At 39.8% G+C, this 24,436-nt stretch overlaps 2 protein-coding genes across 7 annotated transcripts in view; both read left to right on the top strand.

Annotated features, from left to right (window-relative positions):
• LOC143030897 (uncharacterized) overlaps positions 1–5,651 on the top strand; it is a 28,807-nt gene extending 23,156 nt beyond the window's left edge. For both annotated transcript variants that reach the window (XM_076194138.1, XM_076194139.1), the window contains exon 2: positions 1,955–5,651. In XM_076194138.1, the coding sequence (XP_076050253.1) occupies positions 2,096–2,992 (897 nt within the window). In that variant the 5' untranslated portion in view covers positions 1,955–2,095 and the 3' untranslated portion in view covers positions 2,993–5,651. The remainder of the gene's footprint in view (positions 1–1,954) is intronic.
• The window catches only part of LOC143030905 (uncharacterized), a 159,510-nt gene extending 135,373 nt beyond the window's left edge, over positions 1–24,137 (top strand). Inside the window, exons 1-3 of one of the 5 annotated variants that reach the window (XR_012966944.1) lie at positions 6,258–6,631; positions 20,705–22,647; positions 23,388–24,137. Coding sequence is in view for 1 of the 5 variants with exons in the window: in XM_076194146.1 (XP_076050261.1) it covers positions 20,849–22,276 (1,428 nt within the window). In the remaining 4 variants the exon portion in view is untranslated. Of the gene's footprint in view, positions 1–6,257; positions 6,690–6,965; positions 7,203–20,704 lie in introns of those variants that run through there. The other 4 variants (XR_012966945.1, XR_012966946.1, XR_012966947.1 and 1 more) reach the window with 4 other exon arrangements.
• The last annotated feature ends 299 nt before the right edge of the window (positions 24,138–24,436 follow it).

Raw genomic sequence — 24,436 nt, 5'->3', positions numbered from 1 at the left:
GGTCGCCGATTAAATGAAGCGGCCTTGCTGTGGATGTACTGTGTCTTGCGACACTGCTTCTGACCCAGGGCGGTGGGCAGGGTGCAGGGATGACCCGTCATCCAGGAGGTGCTCAGATGAGAGGAAGGGTGGGAGGGGTGTGGAGTGTATTTAGGGATGAAATGGGTGGGAGTGTTTTTATGCCTTTCCCTTTTTGGCTACCTCCCTTGGATGGGGGAAAAAGCCTTGGTATATGTATGTATGTATGTAGTAGAGCTTGCGTTAGGATTAGAAATGGAGAGAGTGAATGGATTGAGGTAAAGGTGGGACTTCGTCAGGGGTGTGTTATGTCTCCCTGGCTGTTCAATTTTTACATGGATGGGGTGGTGCGAGAGGTGAATGCAAGGGTAGTGGGTCAGGGGCTGGAGATGATTAAAGAAAATGGAGAAAAGTGGGAGGTGAGCCAGCTGTTGTTTGCCGACGACACTGCGCTTGTAGCAGGATCAAAGGAGGGATTGAGGAAGTTAGTGACAGTTATTGAGAAGGTGTATGAAAGAATAAATATGGGCAAAATTAAGATGATGTACAAGGGGAGAGAGTGACAGTAGGCTGGAAGTGAGCATTAAGGGTGAGAAACTGGAGGAAGTGGATAGTTTCAGATACTTGGGTGCGAATGTGACAGGAAAGGGAGGAGTGGGGGTGGAGGTAGAATGTAGACTGAGAGAAGCGAGTAAATGCCGTGGTGGATTAAAAAGTGTGATGAAAAATAGATATCTGAGAATGGATGCTAAGAGGAGGTTATATGAAGGAGTGATTGTGCCAACAGCAATGTACGGGGCAGAAACATGGAACATGAGAGAAGGAGCTTGAATGTGTTTGAGATGAAATGTCTGAGAAGTATGATAGGGGTTACTAGACTAGATAACGTGAGAAATGAGGAGGAGAACGGGTGGAAAATGAGATAGGGTTGATGAAAGAGTATTAGGATGGTTTGGACACATGGAAGTAATGAGTGAAGAAATATTAGTAAAAAGTGTGGAAGGAGTGAATATGAGGGGGCGTCCTTGGATGAGATGGATGGATGGGGTGAAAGGGGCTTTACAAAAGAGAGGAAGGACGGGAGAGGGCAGAAGATAGAGGTGAATGGAGAAAGGTTGTGTATAGATGAGGCTGTGATGCATGAGGGGGAGTGGGTGGGGGATGGGGGTGAGGAAGTATGTTTGAGAAAGAATTGACGCAGCCCGAAGGGATTTCTCCCCGTCTTCTCCTTTCCTGCATGAGGGGACAGAGAGGGAGGGTCGCCGAATTTACGAAGCGGCCTTGCTGTGGATGTGCTGTCTTGCGACACTGCTTGTGACCCAGGGCAGTGGACAGGATGCAGGGATGACCCGTCATCCAGGAGGTGCCAAAATAGTAAGGAGGGTGGAGGGGAGTGGAATATATGGGAAATGAAATGGGTGGGAGTGATTTCTATGCCTTTCTCTATTTGGCTACCCCCCGTGTAAGGGGGAAAAAGTCTTTGGTATATGTATGAATGTATGTATATGTATCAAACGTGTTCAGTGTTTACATTCTCTCATGCCAGACATGCAATTACTATAGACATAAACCGTTACTCGATAAGATAATCTTAAAAGTTTGTTTTTTGGTACTGGTTGATTGGGGGGGGGCAGGGTTGAGTCTAACCTCACCCCCCCCCCCTCCATGTAGGTGACAGTCCCACTACGAAGTACATCGTAGGTAATTAATAGTTACTCCTTTGAGTAGGAGAGAAGTATGGAATTTCAACCCACAACTAGGCTAACAAAGCAAATACCGCTATAATGACCAGTTAACCATTTTGATAATCGGTTTTACTATGTGTTTTTAGGCAAATTATTCTTATAATAGAGGATGGCATGTATGAAATGGTTTATGTACAAAACACCAACAATCCTACTATTACATATCTCAAATAGTTAATCTACTTTTTCAGGAAGGTAACTATCAACAAAGAAAACCCGATGTGGCACCTATAGCTTCACAAGTCATCTTAAACATCAAGTGATGACCCACACAGAAGAGAATCCTTTCTAGTGTGACCTATATTGTGCAAAAAGATTGTCACATCTATCACATGATGACCCACATGGTAGAGAAGTCTTTCCAGTGTGATTCTGCTTTCTCACAAAAGCGTAATCTCAAACATCATATGATGACCCACACAGGAGAGAACCCTTTCCAGTGTGGCATGTGTGATTCTGCTTTCTCACGAAAGGGTGATCTCAAAAGTCATATGATGACCCACCCAGGAGAGAAGCCATTCCAGTGTGACACGTGTGATTCTGCTTTCTCCCAAAAGGGTTACCTCAAACGTCACATGATGACCCACACAGGAGAGAAGCCATTCCAGTGTGACTTGTGTGATTCCGCTTTCTCACATAAGGGTGTTCTCAAACGTCACATGATGACCCACACAGGAGAGAAGCCATTCCTGTGTGACTTGTGTGATTCCGCTTTCTCACATAAGGGTCACCTCAAAAGTCACATGATCCACACAGGAGAGAAGCCATTCCAGTGTGACTTGTGTGATTCAGCTTTCTCACGAAAGCGTGATCTCAAACGTCACATGATGACCCACACAGGAGAGAAGCCATTCCAGTGTGACTTGTGTGATTCCGCTTTCTCACAGAAGGGTCACCTCAAAAGTCACATGATGATCCACACAGGAGAGAAGCCATTCCAGTGTGACATGTGTGACTCCGCTTTCTCACAAAAGGGTGTTCTCAAAAGTCACATGATGACCCACACAGGAGAGAAGCCATTCCAGTGTGGTATGTGTGATTCTGCTTTCTCACGAAAGGGTGATCTCAAAAGTCACATGATGACCCACATAGGAGAGAAGCCATTCCAGTGTGACATGTGTGATTCCGCTTTCTCACAAAAGGGTGTTTTCAAACATCGCATGACTACCCACGCTGAAGAGAAGCCATTCCAGTGTGACGGGATGTGCAGTAAAGCTTTTTTCACGTGAGGGCCTTTTCAAACGTCACGTCACATGATTACCCATACAGGAGAGAACCCATTGCAGTGTGACCAGTGCAATAAATATTTTTCACGATTTTTTTTCTCAAATGTCACATGCTGATCCATACATGAATGAACCTTTTACAGTGTGACCTGTGGGATTAAGCTTTCCGAAGTAGGGATAATTTGAAGTAGCACGTGATGACCCACTCCGTAAAAAAGGCCTTTCAAACAGGTTTTAGCGGGTTTTATACTGGGGACTGACCAAAAAGTTCAGCATTTTTTAAGGGAAAACTGGGAGAGTTTGAATAATCCCATAACACCGGAAATATAATTAGGAATATCCGTCTGGGGTATTGGCTGCTACGTTATTGTGATTAAGCAACATGCAGTTGATACTCTAGGGTCTGTGTGGGGCGCCCCTATGGACCAGAGCCACACAACATTTTGTCTTATAGAGGAGGACTCGTTTTTCCCAAAGATATGATGACACTTTTATTATACTACGACTGTCCCTCCGTTATGCTGTCCCCCAACCCCTTGTTACTGTCCTGTTCCACTTCTCTGAATGTTCATTTCCATTTTGTTGCCTACCCTATGGTGAGGGACAGAATGCTGCCACCAAGTATTCCCACTTGAATCGGAAGAGGCGAGGAACACGGGACGGGGATTGGGACAATGGGACCTTTTGCGGTCAGGCACGTAGATTCTTATTAGCGCTAGAATTTTCAATTGTCTCGGATTTCACGAGGCAAAGGGGTGACTTAGCTAATTTGGAAACATATTAAAAACGACATAAATTCCTGCATAAGTGTATTCAAAATTAAAAACATGGCTCTTAATGTTATAATTCTTACTCATTGGTGTGTGGTAAGGCCTTGTTAATTAAATTATAAGATAAAACTAGAAAATAGGTAATTATTTTTATTGAAGTCATTATGAACAGTAAAAATAAGAGGATGTTGATTTCGGTTTGTGCATTTTATCTGAGTGTTGAAAAATAACGGATGTCACTGTCACGTCCTGTATATGAAGATAATCAGTGAGATAAAAGATAACAGTGGTGGCGGACGTACGAGGTGAGCGACGTTTGTGTAAACAATAGCCTCTTAGATCTGCTGGGATCTATTTTCAGACAAATATGACTAATTTTACGTGTGCCGTGGCAGACTGCACGTCAGATTCAAGAAAAAGTAAGAGAAAGACAAACCGTAATCATACCGGAAAAATTAAGTCTTCGATGCAAAATAATATTTTCTATACATTACATGGATTTGCCTATTGCTTGGTGCATTCAAATGAAAGTATCAGTGTACGTCCATTGAAGTCGGTAGAAAATGACAAATTGCTTGGCTTGATACAATTATAGGCTGTTTTACGATTATCATCTGTAATTATAAATAGAGGCTTAGTGTTACATGCCGTTTGCAATCATGAAATTAATTGACTTCAATTTCAGACGCAATAATGTACAACGATACACCTCTGTAAGCTTATAAAACTTGCCCCAAAAAAAGTATTTATTTTCCGGCAAGAATTACATAATCTGGCGGTGTCTGGCATTAAATCGCTCACTGCGAAAGGCCCCATTAGGATGTGTGACAACATACAAGGGACGGAGGAAGCCGTCGTCAAGGTTGAGTAATGGGATGGCGATCAGTTATAGCGTGGAGGAAGCGGTATACAGCTGGAGTAGTATGCATGAAAATATAGATGTAGGTGCTACCACTGTCGCCGCCCTTGTAATCCTCACTTTGTGGATATGGCGACTCACTTCCGTTAGATATAATCTACTGTCCAGAAGAATGAAAAATGTAGGAATCCCCCGGGAGGACATATACAAGGCCAAGCTCGAGTTGTGCCCCCCCCCCCTCTCCCACTTGGGAGCGAGCGCCGCGGAGGGTAGGGCGAGGTGTGACTGACGTGAGCGCTATTTGCAATAGCTTCACTGACTTGTACATCGGTTATCATGTTTTCGCGGCTAGTGATCAATAGATCGAGTAAGTTTGCATGTCTTGTGGGCTCTTTTACATGTCGAACTAAGTATTTGTCACCGAGGAAATCCATCAAGCAACTACCTATATGGCCGTGTAGGGTCATCCAATCAATGCTAATACAATTGATATCACCCATTATGAATAAAGTCACGGTTGCAGAAACTAGACAGTTCTTGAAACAACAGTTTGTCGCCTGCTGATGACAATGCCTTTGGCCTATATCACCTACACTCATTTTTTTTCCATTTGTTTGAATTAGTTCTACCCACAAGCTATCATGTGCACCATCTTTCACTTTCTCTAAAACGCAAGCATGGACATTGCGTTTAACGTACAACAAGACCCCCACCTTTCTTGTGGTTTCTAACTTGATGAAAGTGTTTAAATCCCGCAATATTAAATTCAGCTTCAAACTCTCCACCGTTTAAACATGTCTCGGTTATTCCTATCATATCAATATTTTCGCTTTTGACATATACGCCTGTATTTCATGTATGTACTACATAAAATGATTTGATATAATAATAAAATGTGATGGTTTGTATGTACGAGGCAAATACACGATTGAAAATATACACAATCTCTAATTGTGTATTTGTTCCGTTTGGTATATGTATGTACTATATAAAACAGTTTGATGTGATAGTTTGTATGATATAAAAAGAGACATATTAAAATATTTAAAAAATGTGAACTGTTGTGGTATTTTTCCATTAACCTCTTTGGTACGAGTCAAATTATCGCGGAAAGCATCAGCATCAGCTGCCTGATGCACGATGCTGCTGCTGTATCACCGTAATACAGCAGTATTACTCGTTCTCTTCCACTATAACAGTTATAACAACCACAGAAAATATGGTCAGCCTGGTTCGCAGAATTTTGGAGTCGCTCGGCCACAACTACAAAATAAATATAACCATGATGCAGATGCTGGCATCCTCATGTAGGTATACGGACAGTTTCCCACATTTGCCGCCATTGTCACTTTATCACATGCAAGAGGACAGCTTCCAACATTCTGTTAATTTCATAATAATTATCAATGTGCGCTAAGGATAATGTGACATATGGATATCACAATTCAAAATCAGAAATCAATATATCAAAAGAAAATTATGAATGAAATTGAAATGCCCATCATTATTGAGTCCTATATCACTATATAAAAACATAAGTATTTCAGTGATTTATGATTATATACAAAAATGGGGTTGCAGTCTGATAGCAGTTACTCAGTAGTGAAGGCGACTGTCATATCTTTTCACGCAGCTCCCGACCCCACCCGCGAAGAATATTAGAGTTAGACGAAAGCCTTTATTGGCTTCACTGTTGTAACTAACATAGAGCTTTGTAAATCACATGGTAGAGCGGTCAGTCCCCGTTCCCTCGCTTGCATCCTATGCAATCGTCAGATTCACAAGACTCGGGTTGGGGTACAAGTGCTGAGGGAAAGTAGTGAGACGGACGGCAGAAAAAAGACTGCGAACACTGCAGTATGACCAACCCCTCCCTCCCTCCTTCACTACCTCCTAGAGTGTAATAACACTATCGCCCTGAGAGGAGGAAAACCAATCGACGACACGGATCCCCATAGACCGGAGGAGACTGCAAGAGGCCATTACTATGATTACTGCCCTGCTGTCTAAATGGTAATCTTGGCCCGTTTGAATACATATTAGATCACGTCGCCCTATTCGTTTTTCCAGTGTAAGTTAAGGTGCATACACATCTCTACGTAACAGATTGTTATCCAGTTCTTCAACCAGCAGTGGTAACTATATTGATATAGGCTAGGAACAATATCCTACAAATCCTACATTAGCAATCAAACCCCACATATCTTCACATCATAACCAATGTTCTCAAATAGTTTTAGTATGCCTGTGAGCAAGACTTCTATTTCATACATGCCCATTCCTGGATGAAAAAAAAAAAATACCGCTATCATCTTACCACTACTTCCTACATTGAGCAGGACTTTTAATTAAGTAAACCACAGCTTGTGAACGGTCAGATCGTAAGGAGGTGGATTTGTGTATTATGAAACCAAAGCAGATTAGTTACCCCTTGATAGAGCTTATGATATCAAATATTTTCGTTAAGTAGGGGTAAACCATGTAAAAACATTTCTTAAAGTGCCTTTGAACATTTGCAAGAATATTTGAAATAGTTTAGACATCTGTGTCACTAAAATTGTAAGCAAAGAAGGAAACCACACAGGTAAGGAAAAGATTATTGTAAGCGTTTGCCAGACAGAGCCTACATGACTAGATTGATGCCTGGAAGTTGCAGGCCATTATGGCTGTAGCTGTCTAGGTGTTGGATGCTTTAGAATGCTGTAGGTCACTAATGAGATCAAATTAGGTCTTGTTCTGTTGAAAGAAAGCCAGCGTTTCTAAAATTTTAGAGGGGGCTGTCTAATAACAATAGCCCCTCAAGAACTAGGAAATAGTTAACAGCAGATGCTGATGTTTTAGAACAATTCCAAGTACTGAATAAGAATTTTGACTAAGGTGTAGAATTAGGTATATGTGAAGGTGCATGCTAGTCTTTTCTAATCACTGCTGATGTAACTGTTGATTTGTGGTACTATTCATATCTTGCCTTGAAAATACTCACAATGATAAAGCTAGTCGTGATACAGGCAAGAATTGCAGACTTAGGATTTAACATAATGTAACCTAACCTAATTGTTGGTAACTATAAAGATGCTCGTCTTAGTGTTTTGAAAATCGTTGCTGATGTTACTATGAATTTATTGTATCTAAACATGGGCTGGCAGATGATATAGGGAAGGGTTGCAGACTGGCAAACATATTTGTGAATACTTAGAATTATGTAGAATCATAACTATACATTATTGCAAAAGTATGGAAGAGAATGAAAATTATCTTGTATTAACTTGTGTTGTATCGAATACAAGAAACAAATTGAACAAATATCATTGAAAAATCTATTTGTCATAAGGGAGAGAGGGACGGGGTAGGTTATATATGGTCAGAATAGGAGAATAATGTGCTTGATTTATCGTTTATTTGAACAGTGTTGTCATTTCTTTCATTTATCACTGGCTTTGCATGCTTCTCTAAATTGCAATACTTATTTCCCAATGCAGTCCCCAGATGGGGGTGGAGTTTTTGTACAAACAAGTGATTTCCAATTGAAATGGAACACCCAATTTTGGTCAAATCAACAGGAGAACTGTTGGGAAAAAAATATATGGATCATGTCAAGAACAGTGACCCCAATGATCCTCATGTAAAGAATGGCTATCCCAACATCACCTAACCCAACGCACAGTATTCCCTAATTTAGATAATGTCAAGATTAGCAAACCCAACATATCTATATCAAAAAAACAAACCTGATTATAGTAATGTAAATAATAACAAACCCAATAATCTTTTAAAGAATAGTGAACCCTGCTGTGATTGTGTTCTCTAATCTTAGGTATGGTCAGAATTGGAGAAAACTGCTTGTTTTATTGTTTATTTGAACAATGTTGTCCTTGTTTCTCTCATTAATCACTGTCTTTGCACTCCTCTTTAATTCTAAATACTTATTTCCCAATGCAGTCCCCAGACATGACTGGTATGGGGGTTTGGATTGGTACAAACAAGTGTTTTCTGATTGAAACAGAAGACCCAATTAAATGAAGTCAACAGGAAAACTGTTGTAAAAAAAATCAAATCTAATAACCTGTTGGGTGTTTTGTGGATATTGTGACTTTGGATAATGTAATACATTATTTTTTCACCTAATTTACCTCAAGTTCATTGCATGAAGCTCTTGTAAACCAGTAAGGTGATATTTTCTAAAGTCAGGTACAAAATGCCACAAGACAAAGGTAATCCCTGTATAAAAACACAAACAATTGCATATTTTGCACTTCTTATTTCATTTCCCAACACAGAAATAGAAAACTGTACATATAGAATTAAAATATGTAAATTAAGGTGATGGCGTTAAATTGTTGATGCTCCAAATTGATCAGATGTTGAAACTGGTACCTGCAAAGAATTATTCATTTGATCTTGGGAGGCTTTTTTTTTTAAGTTATTTTACTCCCATCCCCAACATTTCTATGTAGGTTGGCAGGTTGCATCGTGTGCAATTATTGGCCACATTATTGTCTTCCATCTTTAGGGAATTAATTAAGGTGTCCATACAGAGGAGGTATTAGTTTCCAACCAAAATAATAATAGTAATAATAATAAGATGATAATGATGAAATGAAAAATAGAATAATAGTTGTTCCACTTTTCATACTGTGCATGATGGCTTTATATTACTTTGGTCATACTCTGATTTAAGACTTCATTTCTAATTGGACAATTCTAATGGTTTAAATTTTTTTGATTTATTCTTGTAATCATACTATATCCACTTAATTTTTGTATGGTTTTAATGTATAAATGAAATAGAAGTGCAAAAATATACTTTTTGTGCAATTTTGATCAATGAAATAGAAGTGCAAAATATAATGGTGATTTTATCCTTGATGCATAATATGAATTATTTATTCTACATCTATAGAAATTATTTTATGATAATAAGCAAGAAAATATAGGGCTGTGGACATTGTCATGTGTTATTTTGTTGCATATCCTTTCCAGCTTGTCAGTTTCTGTATTAATGACCATTTCTCTCATGATTCTATAGATGTTCAGTAGGTCACCTTTTTTTCTTCTTTGTTTCAGAGTTGGCATTTCCAACTTTAACAATCTCTTCATATGGCAGTTTTGAAAGTGTTGGGGCCATATTTGTAATTGCTGTTTAGATTTTTTCAATTTTCTTTATATTCTTTTTAGTACTGGGTGTCCATAATGTTGCTGCATACTGTACTCCAGTTTTGGCCTTATCAGTGTGATTACTAGTTTCTTTACCATTCCTTCGTCCAAGTAGGTAAAGGCCCCCTTTGTTGGTCATAGCAGTTTTTTTCTATCTGTTTATCAGGTGCCATATCCTTTGTGATAATCACTTCAAGGTCTTTTTCAGAACTCACTACTTTATTTACTTCCTTTGTACCGATTTTATATTGTATTGATATTCTGTGAGTAACCTGGTTTACAAATATCCTTTTTATAGTGATAATTCTGTATTACAGATATTCTCTTAGCTAGTGGAACTTCACAAAATTATTTCAATGCTTCATGGAGCACAAAAAATAGATAAATAGATAAATAAAATAGAAATACATATACATACATATACCAAGGCTTTTTCCCTCTTTCAAGGGAGGTAGCCAAAAAGAAAAAGGATTAAAATCATTCCCACCCATTCCATCCCCAGTTACACTCCACTCCCCTCCACCCTTCATCTTATCTTAGCACCTCCTGGATGATGGGTCATCCCTGCACCCTGTCCACTGCCCTCGGTCAGAGGCAGCGTTGCAAGTCACAGCACATCCACAGCAAGGCTGCTTCATTAAAATAAAAATAAAATAAAAGCATGGCACAGGTAGAGAATATTGTTAGGAATCTTACAGTTTTTAAGGTTATCATTAAAGGTTGTACTCTCTGTTAAGGTATCTAGAGTAAGGATGTAATTGAGTGGATCTATTACAGGTGTGTCAAGTTCAAAATTTGAATTATTTACTTGCATTGGGAAGGGCACCAGTTTGTACAGGTTGAATCTAAATTCAGAAGCAAAAGGAACCTCTGTTATTAATGAAGAAACGCTTAAGTATGCAGTTTACAAGGGATAATAGAATGACAGCTTTACTTCATCAAAGAAAGGTCGGAAATTACAATCTTTCTTAGGTGAGTTAATTATCCTTACAAGTTGGGGCATTGGGACAAGGTAGGACACGACTTGACCAGAATTTGCGACAACTAAATCTTGCATAAAGGATTCCAGGACACGCAGGATTCCAATCCACTATGAGGATAATTGACTAGAATAATAATTTTGTTTACCTTAAATAACTTACATAATTCTTCCAAGATTTTGTTGTTAAATTCAGCAGCATTGTCTGAAACTGAGATCTTGGGAGTTGTGAAATTACAGATTACTTGTTCATATATTACTGAAGCAATTGTTTTGGATCTCTTATTTGGAATGGGTTGTAAAATACAAAATCTTGACAGATAATCAATGGCAAGAAACACATATATCCCTTTTCAGACATAGGTAACTCAAATGTATCTAAGTGGATTTTTCTCAAGGGTTATGTGGTATAGGATATGATAGCATAGGAGCAGACTTATGTGTATTTCCTTTTACCTCCGTACATCTCAAGCAATTGTCAATATGTAAGTAGATATCTCTCTTCATGCCTAGCCTAAAGTAGTTAACTGTGATTTCACTAAGATACCTTACTCAGCCTGACATATTGTCATGCCCTCCTTTTTTCAATCTTGCAGATCCTATCAATAGATCTGGGAAGACCGATTCTTCTACAACTATCACCAGAATGTACAAGTGCTCGTTTTTGTTTGTTTTGTTTTTTCTTCTTTTTTTTATACAAAATAACATAAAAGTCAGTTTTATCTAATGTTTTAACTGACTTTCTATTAGTCCTTGCAATGAGTAATGGATTGGTTCCAAGATTTTTATTCCTAGTTTCAACCTTTTAAACATTTTACTGGTTATAACCTGGTTATAACCACCCTCTCCCCTTACTACATGTGCTAAAGGGAGAGGGTGGGGGAATATCAGATCATTTTTTGGTGGAAGGTAAGTTGAGAGTGGAGGATAGATGGAGAAAGAGGAGAGGGACAAAAGGTAGGGAGGTGCTTAGAGTGAACTCTTTAAAGGAAAAGGAGAAGGCGAAGGAGTACAAGAAGAAGCTGAAGGAGAAGTGGGAGGGAGTGAAGAATAGAGTAGAGCTAGGTGTGGAGGAATGGGGATGGTTCAAGGAGGGAGTCACAATTTGTGCAAGGATGGTGTGTGGAACAAGAAGGAAGGGTAGTGAATGGTGGGATGAGGAAACAAAGAAGGTTGTAGAAGAGAAGAAGCGAGCTTTCACAGATTGGTTACAAAATAGGACAAGGGAGTCATATGAGAGGTACAAAGAAAAGAAAAGAGAAATAAAGCAAATGAAGGAGGTAAAGAGGGGAGCAGATGTGAAGTGGGGTAAGAGTATGACAGAAAATTTTGAAAGTAATAAAAAGATGTTTTGGAAAGAATTTAAGAGAGGAAGAGGAGGCGAATCCAGTAGAGAAGAAAAGGTAAAAGGTGCAGATGGAGAGATGATAATGGAAGAGAAGGCAGAAAGGGGAAAATGGGCAGAATATTTTAGGGAGTTGTTAAATGTGAAGGAGGATAGGGAGGGAAAGATAGTTGCAGTGGGAAATGCTAAGAAAATGAGAGTGATGAGTGAGGAAAATGGAGGAGAAATAAGGAAGGATGAAAGCAGGTAAAGCACATGGTCTGGATGGATGCCATGCAGAATGTCTAAAAAAAAAGGAGGTATAGTGGTGGTGGACTGGCTGGTGAGGTTATTTAATATTTGCTGGAGAGAGGGTAGTGTGCCAGGGGACTGGAGGAGTGCCTGTATAGTTCCACTTTACAAGGGAAAAGGGGACAAGTGTGAATGTAGTAGTTTCAGAGGGATTAGCATGCTAAGTGTAGTTGGGAAGGCTTATGGGAGGATATTGATTGAGAGGATTAGGAGAGGAACAGAGGTAGTAATTGGTGAGGAACAGTGTGGATTTAGGACGGGTAGAGGTTGTTTAGATCAAATTTTTGTGGTAAGACAGATTATAGGACAGCTATAGGAAAGGGGAGTAATGTTTTTTTGGTTTTTATGGGTCTGGAAAAGGCTTATGACAGGGTAGACAGAAAGGCACTGTGGGAGGTTATGAAGTTATATGGGATAGAAGGAATGCTTCTGGGAGCTGTCAAGAGTTTTTATGAGAGTAGTAGAGCTTGTGTCAGGATTAGAAATGGAAAGAGTGAATCGTTCAAAGTAAAGGTGGGACTTCATCAAGGATGCGTTATGTGGCCCTGGCTGTTCAACTTATACATGGATGGGGTAGTGCGAGAGGTAAATGCAAGGGTAGTGGATCAGGGATTGGAGATGGTTAAAGAAAATGGAGAAAAGTGGGAGGTGAGCCAGCTGTTGTTTGCGGACGACACTGTGCTTGTGGCAGAATCAGAGGAGGGATTGAAGAAGTTGGTGACAGAGTTTGGGAGAGTATGTGATAGAAGAAAGCTAAAGATAAATGTGGGTGAAAGGTGATGAGATGTACAAGGGGTGAAAGTGGCAGTAGACTGGAAGTGAGCATTGAGGGAGAGCGACTGGAGAAAGTGGATAGTTTTAGATACTTGGGTGCAAATGTGGCAGGAAAGGGTGGAGTGAAGGTGGAGGTAGAATGTAGATTGAGAGAAACGAGTAAATGCCTTGGTGGATTGAAGAGTGTAATGAGGAATAGAAATTTGGGAATGGGTGCTAAGAGGAGACTGTATGAAGGAGTGATTGTGCCAGCAGCACTGTATGGGGCAGAAACATGGAACATAAGAGAGGAAGAGAGAAGGAACTTGAATGTGCTTGAGATGAGGTGTCTGAGAAGTATGATGGGGGTTACTAGGCTACAGTGAGAAATGAGGAGGAGGAGAACGGGGATGGAAAGGGAGTTGGGAGATAGGGTTGATGAAAGAGTATTAGGATGGTTTGGACACATGGAAAGAATGAGTGAAGAAAGACCAGTAAAAGAGGTATGGAAGGCAGATGTGGAGGGAGTGAACATGAGGGGACGTACTAGGATGAGGTGGATGGATGGGGTGAAGGGGGCTTTGGGGAAGAGGGGAATGTCTGTTGAGGAAGGACGGGAGAGGATAGAAGACGGGTGAATGGAGAATGGTTGTATATGGATGATGTTGTGATGCATGAGGTGGAATGGGTGGGGGGATGGGGGTGAGGTAGTATGTGTGAGCAAAATTTGATGCAGCCCGAAGGGATCTCTCCCCGTCTTCTCCTTTTATGCATGGGGGGACGGAGAGGGGGGGTCGCCGATTTAATGAAGCGGCCTTGCTGTGGATGTGCTGTGTCTTGCGACACTGCCTCTGACCCAGGGCAGTGGACAAGGTGCAGGGATGACCCGTCATCCATGAGGTGCTAAGATAAGAGGGAGGGTGGAGGGGTGTGGAGTGTATTCAGGGATGGAATGGGTGTAAATGATTTTATGCCTTTTCCTTTTTGGCTACCTCCTCCCTTGTAAGGGGGAAAGGCCTTGGTATATGTATGTATGTATCTAGTGGTAGACCCATCCTTGACTATGCGGTACAGTTTTGATCTCCGTCCTACAAAACGGACATCAATTCACTAGAATCAGTACAGAGAAGAATGGCCAAAATGATACATGTATTCAGAAATTTGTCTTACGAGAGGCTTATGCACCTTAACTTGAACTCTCTGGAAAAACGCGGAGTGCGGGGTGATCTAATAGAGGTGTTCAAGTGGATCAAAGGCTTTAACAAAGGTGATGCAAAGTAGCTCGTCCTCGTACCAGGATGGGGATTTACGTGCACTACGTGGTCCCGTCTGTTGCTTGAAGTTCGTGAGTAGTTGCTTGCATTTTCGTTGTAGACAAATTATCTTGTTTAGTTCTTCAAAGACGCTACGTACGATGAGTGTTTGGCTGCACCAATACCTGAGCAAGCATGTATGTTGCACGAAGTTCTTTAGGTGTAGTCTTTGGTTGCGTGCGTTGAGTGCTTCTCTCTGGAGACGTTATTGTTGCGTGCGTTAAATTACGTCCGTTCTAGTTGCGTACGTTAAAGGTTCCTCTTCGGAGATGTTTTAGTTGCGTGCGTTGAGTGCTTCTCTTCGGAGATGTTTTATTTGCGTGCGTTCTTTCCCTCGGTGCCGCTACTCGTTGCCGCTGTTACCGCCCTTGGGGTACTCACTTGTGGAAATGGCGACTCGCTTCTTTTAGTTATAGTCTTTTGTCAAGGAGAATGAAAATGTAATCTTCTATATCTTATAGTGGAGGAAAAAATATCACGGTAGGATATAATGTCACTGGAGGACAAAATATAATTTTAGAAAGGGATGCCGGACATAATGTCACTGAACGACGGGAGACCGGCGTGAATCACGGTGACGTAGGGGGACAAAATGTACAAAATAGATCGGATGACCGTAATCGACCAGATGTCCGTGATGGGGGAAATGTTAATTTTGATAGGAGAAATGTTAATGAGGCATTGAATGTCAATGAAGGACCAAATAATAATAATATAGAGCAAGGCATAAATAAAAAACAAAATGATAATATAAGACATGATATTGAAACTCAAAATGTGTCAAAAAGAAATAATCAGGAGTTTCTTAAAACCATGTACTTTAATGCTCGTAGTATTAGAAACAAATTTCAAGAAATACAGGCGTATGTCAAAAGCGAAAATCTCGATATGATAGGAATAACTGAGACATGGTTAAATGGTACAGAGTTCGAAGCTGAATTTAATATTGCGGGATTTAAACACTTTCATCAGGATAGAAACCACAAGAAAGGTGGGGGTGTTCTATTGTACGTTAAAAACAATGTTCATGCTTGTGTTTTAGAGAAAGTGAAACAGGATGCATATGACAGTTTGTGGGTTGAGTTAACCCAAACAAATGGACATAAAATGAATATAGGTGTAATATATAGGCCAAAGACATTATCATTAGCAGACGACAAACTGTTATTTCAAGAACTGTCTAGTTTCTGCAACCGGGATTTATTGATAATGGGTGATTTCAATTTTACTGACATTGACTGGATGACCCTTGAACATGGCCATATAGGTAGTCGCTTGATTGATTTTCTTGGTGACAATTACTTAATTCAGCATGTAAAAGAGCCCACAAGATATGGAAACTTACTCGATTTATTGATCACTAGCCGCGAAAGCATGGCAACTGATGTAGAAGTCGGTGAATCTGTTGCAAATAGCGATCACAACTTAGTCAGATTCAAACTCCTAAACAATTTTAGAATAGATACTTGTGCTTCTAAAATACCCGATTTCAGTAAAGCTCAGTTCATAGAACTACGTCAGGAGCTTCAGCTTACAGATTGGGAGGAAAAATTAAACGAAAGGCCTGTAGATCAGATGTGGGAAATATTTCAAAATACGCTCACTAAGATGATTCAAACTTACATTCCTTTTAAGGACAGACGTCCCCCAAATCAGGCTCGCCCAAAGTGGCTCGACAAAGAAACTGAAAAAAGTATTGCTAAAAAGAGACAGGCTTATAAGAAATATAAGTGCTCGGGTGCATCTAATGACTATGAAAGTTATGTATCAATACAGAGAGATTTAAAAAAGACAATAAGAAAAAGAAAACGACAATACGAAATGAACATCGCTGAGAAATCCAAAGAGAATCCCAAAGAATTCTATAGTTACATTAGAGATAAAAAGGTTGTTAGGAATCACATTGGTCCACTATTATCTGCTGACGGTCAACTTGAATATTCAAATGAAGGAATGTGTAATCTCTTAAACAATTATTTTAGCTCGGTATTCGTAAACGAAACACCTCAAAGTGAATTCCAAACTGAAACCTGTGAAAAGTCTGGGGTAAACTTACTCACTACGGTAAATATAACAAAAGAAACAATTAAAAGGTGTATAGACAAACTCAAAGTTAATAAAACACCAGGGCCTGACGGTTGGCATCCAAGAATCTTAAAGGAAATGAAAAATGAGATTGTTGTTCCATTAGAAATTATTTTCAAGAAATCCATCATATCCGGAGATGTCCCAAGAGAATGGAAGCTAGCTAACGTTACTCCCATATTCAAAAAAGGTGGCAAAAAGAAACCAAATAACTATAGGCCTATTAGTTTGACTTCGATCGTAGGAAAAATAATGGAAACTATCATCAGAGATGCTATCGAATATCATTTAGAAAGTAACCGTTTGATAAATGATAGCCAACATGGTTTCAGACGGAAACGTTCTTGCGTGACTAACTTACTCGAATTCTACAACACAGTTGTCTCGAATTTTGACAAAAGAAACAATATAGATTTAATATATCTAGACTTTGCAAAAGCTTTTGATACCGTCCCACACGAAAGACTTCTTACTAAATTAGCTTTGCATGGAATAAGTGGTAGCCTATTAGGTTGGACTAGTAATTGGTTGAAAGGTCGAAAACAGAGAGTTGTTTTAAATGGAAAAACTTCTGGATGGAAAAGTGTTGCAAGTGGAGTTCCTCAGGGTTCCGTTCTTGGGCCACTTTTATTCATAGTATATATAAATGATATAGACCATGGACTAAAATCTACTGTTTCCAAATTTGCTGATGATACAAAACTGTGCGGAGTGGCAAATGATCACTCAAACCAATTAGATATTCAAGAAGATTTAGATAAATTACAGCAATGGTCTGAAAAGTGGCTAATGAAATTTAACACAAGTAAATGCAAGGTAATGCACATAGGTAAAAATAACAGCAAGTACGATTACAAGTTATTTGGAAATTCGTTAACAAAAGTGGATAGTGAAAAAGATCTCGGCGTAATTATCAGTAACGACCTCAAATCATCCAAGCAGTGTATTTCAGCCTCTGAGAAAGCAAATAAGATTCTGGGATTGATTGCGCGATCTTTTGATTTCAAAAGTCCATCACTCATTAACAAGCTATATAAATCGTTAGTTCGTCCACATTTGGAATATGCTGTTTCCGTATGGTCACCGAATCTCACTAAAGACATTGACAGACTGGAAAAAGTACAACGGCGAGCCACAAAACTGATTCCAAATATCAAAAATAAATCATACGAAAATCGACTTAAGCACATGAATCTGTTTTCCCTAAAAAAGCGTAGACTCAGAGGTGACTTGATACAGGTCTTTAAGATTTTAAAGGGAATTGACAACATCAAAAGTGACAAAATTTTCACATTGAATGAGAATCAGACAAGAAACAATGGTCTCAAACTGTCCGGAAATAGATTCAATTTGGAAGTAGGTAGAAACAACTTTGCCAACCGTGTAGTTAATGAATGGAATAAACTTCCTGCACAGGTAGTGCAATGTAGTTCAGTTCGAAGCTTTAAGAATCATTTAGATAAATACCTAAGTAAGATGCTGTAATTATTATAATTTATGTTATATTATTTGTTTTTGTTTTGTTATAATTTGTCTGTCTGATTTTCATTTATTATTAGTTATATGTCATTTTATTATCATTTACTATTTACCTGTTTGTTATTCAACTATACCAATGCATTTATTTATGTATTTTAATTGTTATTTACATTGTTATAGTTTTAATTTATTATTAATATGATTTTTTTTTTTTTTTTTTTTTTTTTTTTTTTTTCATCCGACCTAGATATGGATCAAAAGGTCTCCTGTCGGCATGCTTTGCCTTTGTAATCCTTTGTATTAGAAATCAAAATCTCAGAAGGAACCAGCAACTTGGGTTCAAGTCGATGACTTAGCGTCTGCTCATTGAGAGCGTTTACATGATGTGCAAAGTCTGATTTTCGTGGTAAGATGGATATGTGAGGAAGCTTTAGCAAAGGGTTAAGATGATTTTGGACCTTTCAGTATTTGGAAAAGGGCTTTGACAGGGTAGACGGAAAGGCACTGTGGGAGGTTTTACAGATGTATGGGATAGGAGGAAAGCTGTTAACAGCAGTCAAGATTTTTTTTTTTTTTCTTTTTTTACAAGAGTAGTAAAGCCTGTGTTAAAACCATAAGGATCAATGAGAGGATATCACAGTTCAAAGCAACTGGGATACCACTTTCTTGATACTTGGTTTCTCTTTTCTAGGCGTCATGACCTTTATGCTTCTGATATAATCCACCGAACTCGCAGAGGCAAAGATGTTTTTACAAAGTGGAGTTCCTCAGGGTTCCATTCTTTGGCCACTTCTATTCATAGTATATGTCAATGATATAGACCACGTACTGAAATCTATCGTGTCCAAATTTGCTGGTGATACAAAACTGTGGAATGGCAAATGATCACTTAAACTAATGGTCTGAAAAGTGGCTAATGGAATTTTACACAAATGCAAGGTTATGCACAAAGGTAAAAATAACAGTAAGTACGATTACAAGTTTTTCTTTTTTTATAGATTCGTTAACAAAAGTGGATAGTGAAAAGGATCTCGGGCTAATTATCAGTAACGATCTCAAATCATCTAAACAGTATATTTCAGCCTCTGAGAAAGCAAACAAGATTCCAGAACTGATTGCGTGTCTTATGACTTCAACCACAATTGGAATATGCCGTTTCCATATGGTCACCGACTTTCATTGAAGGAATTGACAGATTGGAAAAAGTACAACGGCGAGCCACAAAACTGATTCCAAATATCAAAAAGGAAACATACAAAAATCAATTAAGACATATGAATCTATTTTCCCTAAAAAGCGTAGACTCAGGTGACTTGATGCAGGTCTAAGATTCTGAAGGGAATTGACAACATTAAAAGTGACATTTTTTCACACTATTGGTTGTTATTTCTCAATTTGTTTATTATTATTTATCTGTCCATTTATTATTTACTATTTACCTGATAGGTTATAATCTAACTTTACCTATTTATCTATGTTTTTTTTCTCATCCGACCGAGTTATGGACCAAAAGGTCTCCTGTCTGTATGCTTCTCCTTCGTAGTCCTTTGAACTTGAAGTGGTTTGGTGCAGGGGTGGGACATGGAAGCACCCACTCAGCAGGCGGGCGTAGTGTACCGCATTGGATGTTTGGATTGTGATGCAGATTACATAGGAGAAACGTATAAGAAGCTCGCCACTAGAATTGAAGAACATAAACGGGCAGTTAAACGGAAAGATGCAGCCCCAGCACTTTATAAACACATGAACGAACTACAGCACAACGTAGACTGGGAAGGAGCGACAGTGGTGCACAGAGGCAACTCGAAGATAAGGAGATTATTCATAGAAGTGTGGGCGACAAAAGAAATTAGCGTAAATAGGTGCATAGACTTAAATCCAGTATACCTGGGCACTAGGAACACAATGACAGAAAAAGATAAAGTGAGAGAGTACAAGGTGAACGAAGGTCACAGTTTGTATGAACGTGATTTAATTTATTTCCTTTTTTCGTGCAAGTGTGTATTTCACTTGTACAAATTGCATTTTATTGTATTTATTCCTTTGTTAACATAGGAGAAAGCTCGGCGGGACGCTTTGTCTTCCTTTTTGTTTGCCGATAGCCCAAAAAGTCATCTGCAAAACACTCCCTATGTGACGTGCGCAAGATTTTGACAGCAAAGCAAGTAGTGTGCCTCTGCGTTAAAGGTTGCTTCAAATGGTATAGTTTTTCATTGGTTCTGATCGCCGCTGCTAAATTGGTAGATATAGATAAGGTGACGTATCAAATGTGTTCAGTGTTTACATTCTCTCATGTCAGACATGCAATTACTATAGACATAAACAGTTAGTCGATAAGATGATCTTAAAAGTTTGTTTTAGTACTGGTTGATTGAAGGGCAGGGTTGAGTCTACCCTAACATCCCCCCCCCCTCCATGCAGGTGACGTTCCCTCTACGAGGTGCATCGTAGGTAATTAATAATTACTCCTTTGAGTAGGAGAGAAGTATAGAATTTCAACCCACAACTAGGCTAACAAAGCAAACACCACTATAATGACCAGTTGACCATTTTGATAATCGATTTTACTGTGTGTTTTTAGGCAAATTATTCGTATAATAGAGGATGGCATGTATGATTTGGTTTGTGTGCAAAACACCAACAGTCCTACTATTACATATTTCTATAAGTTAATCTCTTTTTTTCAGAAAGGTATCAACAAAGAAAACCAGATGTATCATCGATAGCTCGGCTATCTCACAACTCATCTTAAACATCATGTGATGGCTCACACAGGAGAGAAGCCTTTCTAGTGTGACCCATATTTTACCAAAGATTGTCACATATATCACATGATGACCCACATAGTAGAGAGGCCTTTCCAGTGTGACTTGTGTGATTCTGCTTTCTCACAAAAGCGTAATCTCAGATGTCATATGATGACCCACACAGGAGAGAAGCCATTTCAGTGTGACATGTGTGATTCTGCTTTCTCACTAAAGCATAATCTCAAAGATCATATGATGATCCACACAGGAGAGAAGCCATTCCAGTGTGGCATGTGCGATTCCGCTTTCTCAAAAAAGGGTAGTCTCAAACGTCACATGATGACCCACACAGGAGAGAAACCATTCCAGTGTGACATGTGTGATTCCGCTTTCTCACAAAAGCGTGTTCTCAAACGTCACATGATGAGCCACACAGGAGAGAAGCCATTCCAATGTGATATGTGTGATTCCGCTTTCTCACAAAAGCGTGATCTCAGATGTCACATGATGACCCACACAGGAGAGAAGCCATTCCAATGTGACATGTGTGATTCCGCTTTCTCACTAAAGGTTAATCTCAAACATCATATAATGATCCACACAGGAAAGAAGCCATTCCAGTGTGGCATGTGTGGTTCCGCTTTCTCACGAAAGGGTAATCTCAAACATCACATGATGACCCACACAGGAGAGAAGCCATTCCAGTGTGACATGTGTGATTCCGCTTTCTCACGAAAGGGTCATCTCAAACGTCACATGATGACCCACACAGGAGAGAAGCCATTCCAGTGTGACCTGTGTAATTCCTCTTTCTCACAAAAGGGTCAACTCAAAAGTCACATGATGACCCACACAGGAGAGAAACCATTTCAGTGTGGCATATGTGATTCCGCTTTTTCACAAAAGGGTCATCTCAAACATCACATGATGACCCACACAGGAAAGAAGCCATTCCAGTGTGACTTGTGTGGTTCCGCTTTCTCACAAAAGGGTAATCTCGAAAGTCACATGATGACCCACCCAGGAGAGAAGCCATTCCAGTGTGACTTGTGTGATTCTGCTTTCTCACTAAAGGATGCTCTTAAACGTCACATGATGACCCACACAGGAGAGAAGCCATTCCAGTGTGGCATGTGTGATTCCGCTTTCTCACGAAAGGGTCATCTCAAAGATCACATGATGACCCACACAGGAGAGAAGCCATTCCAGTGTGGCATGTGTGATTCCGCTTTCTCACATAAGGGTCACCTCAAAAGTCACATGATGACCCACACAGGAGAGAAGCCGTTCCAGTGTGACATGTGTGATTCCGCTTTCTCACAAAAGGGTGATCTCAAACGTCACATGATGACCCACACAGGAGAGAAGCCATTCCAGTGTGGCATGTGTGATTCCGCTTTCTCACAAAAGGGTCATCTCAAAAGTCACATGATGACACACAGGAGAAGCCATTCCAGTGTGACATGTGTGATTCCGCTTTCTCACGAAAGCGTAATCTCAAAGATCACTTGATGACCCACACTGGAGAGAAGGCATTCCAGTGTGGCATGTGTGATTCCGCTTTCTCGCAAAAGGGTAATCTCGAAAGTCACATGATGACCCGCCCAGGTGAGAAGCCATTCCAGTGTGATACGTGTGATTCAGTTTTCTCACAAAAGGGTTACCTCAAACGTCACATGATGAGTCACACAGGAGATAATCCGCTGTAGTGTGACATGTGTGATTCCGCTTTCTCACAAAAGGGTGTTCTCAAAAATCACATGACTACCCACGCTGAAGAGAAGACATTCCAATGTGGCCTGTGCAATAAAGCTTTTTTTCACGTAAGGATCTTCTCAAACGTCACGTCACATGATGACCCATACAGGAGAGAACCCATTGCAGTGTGACCAGTTGTAAGAGGCCGGTAGTGTACGAATGGAAATGAGCTAGGGTATTAGAATAATTCAGACTCGACGCCTGCTCGAGGGAGATGTTATGTCTATGTGAGGGCGACGTTTTGTCTATGTAAACACACCGACGGTGGTGACTGTTTTTATAATCGATTATGTAATCATAACTTTGTAAGCGCAGGCTAGCTTCGTTTGACTAATGCTGAGATAAACAATATCGCTAGTGGCATTGTAATAGCTTTCCGGATTGGTGCAAGGTGGAGAAGGAGAAAAAAACTATTGGTGCATGAATTCAAAGTCACGCCCATAAGGAGTGACATTTACTTCAGAAGTCACCGGAGATTGGATTAGAAAAATTAGTGACGTCAGACGAAGATAACTTAGCGTAGGATAGGGGATCTCGTCAGACGTTCTAGAGAGAAGATATAGAGGGGGTGTCGAGAGAGGATCAGGAGACGATGTAGAGACGAGAGAAAGAGATCCCGAGTGTAAGCAGAAGGTGAAATTACAGTGAAAGAAGAAAGAAAATTCACCACCCTTTTATTAACCCAAAGGACGAGAGGAATAGGCATGGGGCCTAGAAAATAGTGAGACTACAGGAAAAAGAAGGCATTGGGCCTACTGCTTAAGAGGAACTTGAATATTAGTGAAACTCACGTAACGAGAGGCAAGGGGCCTTGAGACGAGTGATATTACAAGTCAAATTTAAGTGACAGTGGTGACAAGGGGAGGTGAAACCAGTGCAATAGATATTTTTCACGAAAAACTTCTCTGAGCGCTATGTGCAATAGCTTCACAGACTTGTACATCGGTTATCGTGCTTTCGCGGCTAGTGATCAATAGATCGAGTAAGTTTCCATGTCTTGTTGGCTCTTTTGCATGTTGAATTAAGTATTTGTCAGCGAGAAAATCCATCAAGCGACTACCTATATGGCCGTGTAGGGTCATCCAGTCAATGCTAATACAATTGATATCACCCATTATGAATAAAGTCCCGGTTGCAGAAACTAGACAGTTCTTGAAACAACAGCTTCTCGTCTGCTGATGATAATGACTTTGGCCTATATATTGCACCTACATTCATTTTTGTTTATTTGTGTGGATTAGTTCAACCCACGAACTATCATATGCATCCTGTTTCACTTTAGAACAGAAGCATGGACATTGGTCCTAACGCACAACAGAACACCCCCACCTTTCTTGTGACTTATATCTTGATGAAAGTGTTGCAATCCCACAATTTCAAATTCAGCTTCAAAGTCTCCACCATGTCTCGGTTATTCCTATTATATCGAGATTTGCACTTTTGACATATACGCCTGTATTTCTTGTATGTACTATATAAAATAAAAAAATGTGATGGTTTTTACGGAGCTGCCTAGTGTAGGCCTTATGGTCTCTTGCAGTCTCCTTTATTCTTATGTTCTTATGTTGTATGTGTGATATAAAAAGAGTTATGTTAAAACATTTAAAAAATGTTATCTGTTGTGGTATTTTTCCATTAACCTCTTCGGTACGAGTCAAATGATCGCGGGAAGCATCAGCTGCCTGATGCACGATGATGCATCGCCATACTCGCGTTATACAACAGTATTACTCGTTGCCAGAGAAGTGACATCGAACCCCAAGGGTTTCTAACAAAAGATTAGAAAGGCGGAGCATGCCGGCATGAGGCCTTTTGGTCCATAACTAGGTCGGATGCAAACAAAAATGTATAGTAATGATAAATACATATACCAAAGGCTTTTTCGCCTTACACGGGGGGTAGCCAGAAAGAAAA

Source organism: Oratosquilla oratoria, chromosome 12 (genome assembly GCF_046742065.1).
Source record: "Oratosquilla oratoria isolate Oo_2021 chromosome 12, ASM4674206v1, whole genome shotgun sequence".
Taxonomy (NCBI): domain Eukaryota; kingdom Metazoa; phylum Arthropoda; class Malacostraca; order Stomatopoda; family Squillidae; genus Oratosquilla; species Oratosquilla oratoria.
Note: the sequence above shows the minus strand (reverse complement) of the source record. Positions and strands in the feature narration are given on the sequence as shown.